The 5384-nt window shown below is 28.8% G+C and overlaps 1 protein-coding gene across 1 annotated transcript; it reads left to right on the plus strand.

Moving 5' to 3' along the window:
* The first annotated feature begins 439 nt into the window (after nucleotides 1-439).
* LOC108566272 (activating signal cointegrator 1 complex subunit 2 homolog) lies at nucleotides 440-4412 on the plus strand. Its single transcript, XM_017926075.1, has 2 exons — nucleotides 440-514; nucleotides 3543-4412. The coding sequence occupies exons 1-2, from the start codon at nucleotides 503-505 to the stop codon at nucleotides 4395-4397; spliced, it is 867 nt and encodes a 288-aa protein (XP_017781564.1). The 5' UTR covers nucleotides 440-502; the 3' UTR covers nucleotides 4398-4412.
* The last annotated feature ends 972 nt before the right edge of the window (nucleotides 4413-5384 follow it).

The following is a 5384-nucleotide window of genomic DNA, read 5'->3' on the forward strand; positions in this document are numbered from 1 at the left end:
ACTTATATCGAAATAAATATATATTGACTATATAATAGAAATTTTCTTCAATAATACAGGGATACTTAGAAAATTAATCTCAAAAATTCTAGTAGAAAGGTCAACAATCTTTTAGTTCACATGTTTCTAATAATATCTCAAATAGAAATAATTTTATTTCTTGCAATAATCTACGAAATAATATAAACAGAATTATATGTTTTGCATGGATGCTAATTAAATGCAGGTGAGTACGTTAATTTTGGACTTTCTGAATAAAATGGTAATTGCGTTTCGGATGGGCGATGGCGCGATATGCCGTGAGCCCGGTTTTGCAAAGGAAGAAGAAGTAAAGTAACCAACAAGTAACCTTGCATGGCCGACGCGGAGTCAGCATGTGGGGGCTTTAACTATATAAACCTCTAGACAGGAACCATCGAGTTTACTGTTGAAACCTCTTTGTGTTTTACGGCACACACATCAACAACCAATTCGTACTACCTGTTCAGTGCTCCAAGGAATCATGAAGTCCATCGTAAGTACATGAACACACCCAAATATTTAACAACTAATCAGTGTACATCGATTACAACAACAACAAAATTACTTCCGCGTTTCAACACCAAAAAATACAATTATTTAAATAAAATTGCGAGTAATAATTAAAGCTCATTTATTTTTTAATAATCAGTTATAAATTAAAAAAAAAACTACTACTATTTTATAAATACATAGGAAGTTAATATATTTATTATATATAAAAGAGAATGTAAACATAACTTTTAAGAGAATTTATAATATTTATTGCAACATTTTATCAGACAGAAAAATAAAGAACAAATATGCGGGTTAAAATATGAATAATTTATCCGATTTTGTTGTTTTATTTTTGAATTTGCTTATACATTTTCATGTTATTCTTGTAATTTAAAGTTTTTAAATAAATTTTATTAAACTAATTTGAATACCCTCAAAAATTCATTAAATTAGTTCATTTATATAAGAAATTGTACATAAACAGTTATTTTCGATTACAAGATTTTCCATGCTTTGAGCAATTGCACGAGCTACTAAAGACTACCATTTATGACTAATAAGATAAATATACTTTATTGAATACATTAACTTGTAAACTTAACCTTTAAAAAAGTGCATAATAACGAATAACGGTATAGTATATAAAGAGGTTATTTTATAAATTGAGAATTAGTAAATTAACATTACTAATTAGCAATAATTTGTTGCAAACGAAATGGCATCGACATTGCCTTATTGAAAAAAAGAAATTTGTATAATTTAAAAACGAACAATGATTTAAATAAAACCTAAATATATAATAAACCATAATAGTATTAAAAAAAGAAATGTTAAAAATTGAAATCCTACTTGTATTTCATACGTGTTAGCTTTTACATAATTGCATCATTATATGACATTTATTTGAATTTGTTTTACAAGTTACACAAGGTTGATGATTTAAGAAATTAAAAGAATCTCAGTTATGCATCTCGAACATGTATTCTGGATTAAGCATTTTGGAATAATTTTAACTATTTCACAAAGCATTCCCAGCACATGAGTCACACATTTATTTTAACGAAACATTACAATTTAATAATAATTTTAATTACGTAAGTGGCTTAGTAAGTAATTATCTTGAAGTGTTGTATAATTTATTTTTGTTGCTGTCTTTAGTGCCTTTTACTTTTTCCTTGTTGTGTGTCTTACAATGAAAAGAAAACAGAAGCATGCATAAATAATGCATTACATTGAAGTTTCCGAATAATCTATGCAGAAATAATTACATTTACTACTAAAATTATTATGTTTTTTTATTTATAAGGAAATTTCTTTCCAACAATAAAAACATCAAAATCTACATATAAAGAAATATATTAGATTTTTTCAAATGAAGGTAAAAAAATAATGACTAAAATAAGTAGTGTTAATTATATATAGAAATAGTATTAGTTTCGCAATATTTTGTTTTGTGCACAAATTATTATTTAAACGAAAAATAAATAATATTACGTAATTCAATAAATATGTTATTTTTTTAATTTATTCCAAACTATTAATTTTTTCAATATTTTCATAATTAATAATTATCATTTTCATTGAATAGCGGTTTTAAGCTATTTGTTAAGTATTATTTTTGAATAAATGTCTTACTATTATGTAAATAATCCAATTTGTTTATAAACAAATATTACGGAAGAATTCGTCCACCACGTCGTGTTTGTTTTCACTTGCGTGTTTTTGTTTTGACCATGGCTGGAATAGATTTAGCTCAATAATATAAATAGATATAAATCGAACAGTTCGGAATGCAGACCGAAACGACCATCACGTATTCGGTTTTCTACGATTTCCGCATTTTATGTCGATTCAAATTTTTATTTTCCATTTATATTACGCAACGGATTCTTATATCATTTGCATCGTTGACTGAATTGCCAAATAAAAATATCAATTGCAAAATACCACGAACATTTTACATGTTTTTTTTCCTATTCATATATTTAATTAAAAACTATATTTTATAGATGTGCAAATATTCTTCAAACAAAACATATTTTCGCAAGTTTTCCATTTGAATAATGTTTTAGTACTTAATATATTTATTCGTTTTACCGTTCCAACGATTTTTTTAAATTAAATAAAATAATGTCAATTTATAGTTAAAATGAAAGGAAATAAATCTAATAAGTAAATTTAATCTTTAATTTCTATAATTAATTGATTATACCATTAATTAATTATCGATTAATTTAAGATTACCAAGAACCCATATTTATGTATTGCTATGTACATTTTACATTTTTGAACTTTTGATAAAATATTTTCTTATTATAAATTGATTGTTTATTTTTCAATGAAATACACGAATTAATTGAAATGTAAATACTTAAAAAATAATTTGTCGTATTATATAGTGCATTAAACAATTTAGAATGTTGCTTTCAAAATAATAAATATTGCAAGACATTTCTACGCTTTTACTGTTCTGTGCAAGGTCGAATCAAAATTTGTAAACATGCAAACTAATGTATATGTGGTTTATTCGTGAACGACATTTTTATTGTTACTTTTTTTCAAAATAGAAAAATTATTATCTTTACCTTTCGATTTTATAAAATCTAACATACACTATGTTTGTATAATCAATTAAAACTAATTTAATATAAAACTTACTGTCGAATTTCTTATCTATATAATATATAGCCAATAAATGATAGATTGTAAATTAAACAATACATTTTATAGAAAAATAGTCTAATTTCATATTATATGCAATTCAGTCTTATAATTTTAGTATATTTTGAATAATATAAGTATTTTACATTTTTTTAATAAAAATTGTTCTGTTTACTATAATATTAATCTAGATAAGTTAATTACAAATATTAAAGTTATTCAGCACTTCGTACTATTACTATTTTTTAATAGCTATGTAACTAATATTGTATAATGTTGCATACGCACTTTACAAATATATTAAAAAAAAATGTTTAGGTCATTTCTATTGTTACAAGTAATATTAATCTGTTTTTATATTGCAGGTTGTAGCGTTGGTGATGGCTACAGTAGTAGTAGCTCAGCAGCAACAGTACACGACACCTGTTCCGATTTTGAAGCAGATTAACAAACACAATGAAGATGGTTCTTACAGTTATGGGTATGAAGGAGCTGATGGTTCTTTTAAGATCGAGTCCAAGTATCCGAACGGCGAGGTTTACGGCAAGTACGGATACATCGACGACAGTGGAAAGCTGAGGGAGATCGAATATGGAGCGAGTCGTAGAGGATTCGAGCCAGCTGGCAACGAGATCAACGTACCACCACCAACCCTCCAGATCAACCAACAGGCTGCCGCCCCATTGGCACCAAATCAAGAGGACGATGGTCAATACAGAGAGGATCCCAGCGTTTACTACAAGGATGAGAAATTCAACAATAACAACGTGCAATCCTACCAACAACCTCAAAGCTACCAACAGCCACAAAGCTATCAACAGCCAAAGACCTACCAGCAGCCACAGACCTACCAACAGCCACAGACCTACCAACAGCCACAGACCTACCAAGAACCACAAACCTATCAACAACCACAAACCTACCAAGAGCCACAGTACCAACCAACCTACCAATCAACTACTCGCAGGCCTGCATACCAACACGGATTCTTGAATCAGCAACAGCAAAGCAGATCTTACCAACCACAGCAGAACTACAACTCTCAGCCACAGCAATCCTACAACTCGCAACCACAGCAGAGCTACCAACCACAGCAGAACTACAACCCACAGCCGATCTACAGCAACCCAGCCCATCCGAACTTCAACCCATATGCTGGACACCCAGCCAAAAACTTGGACATTTCTTCCGGCTCTTACAGCGTCAACTACAAGAAATAGAGTCAATCACATAGATTTAGATTATTTATCTCCTTAATTTAGATCTTGAATTTTTTTTACAAATTGAAGAGAAGAAAAAAAGAATGTCCTAGTCTTTAACGAAAATGTATTTTCATTTTATTTTTTATGTAAATAAATAAATATAAATTTATAAGAATTGCTTTAATATTTGACAATTAAGTGGAAAGTTTAACAAGGCGAGATTGAAATGTTTTATATAGGATACAAGAATTCCAAGGTTTCGAGGCCGGCTCCACCCAAGCACTCGCAGAACACGCATTGTACGGTTGCTGGCCAACCTCAAGAACACATTACGTATGTGTATATATAAATCATGTCGAGTGCTCTTGCATTTGTGTTTGTGTTTTCTGCACGAAGCGGAAAAACGTAATGGAATTCCTTTAAATTTTCATCAGTTTCATCATAATTTTATAAATATTATGGATTGCTTGCTGCAGAAAGGTCGACTGCTCTTACCGAACTCACTCCAATTACCAGAGGCTGACATTTAAGAAATTGGACTGCTCGGTTTTAAAAAGAAAACTAAAATTCGAAATCGTCCAAAATCGCCCGAATAGTATACATATCTGAATTAATTAATCATTGCTAAAATAAATTAGTCGTTATATAAAAGTATACTGGGAGTGCCAAGTGACAGTTAACTACTCGATATTTGACCATTATTTATAAATTTCGGAGCTGACCTTCGTACTTGTTCACGATTTATATAACACATTTTAATTGAAACTCCCACAAATAATAATTATTTAAACTTCCTTAATTTTTAACATTGACCGTGAGTTCCTTATTAGATTTGTTTCAAATAAAATAAATATTTTTTTTCAACTGATGTTATAACACTGAATATTTTTTAATATAAGAAATATAACATTTCATTCTATTCGTTCTTTCATTATTAATATGTTATTTCTTTGTTAATTTAATCTAATTGAAAGAGAAATAGCTTCATCGGTATGTTATGTCATT

This window comes from Nicrophorus vespilloides, unplaced genomic scaffold (assembly GCF_001412225.1).
Source record: "Nicrophorus vespilloides isolate i.1.1-1 unplaced genomic scaffold, Nicve_v1.0, whole genome shotgun sequence".
Classification (NCBI taxonomy): domain Eukaryota; kingdom Metazoa; phylum Arthropoda; class Insecta; order Coleoptera; family Silphidae; genus Nicrophorus; species Nicrophorus vespilloides.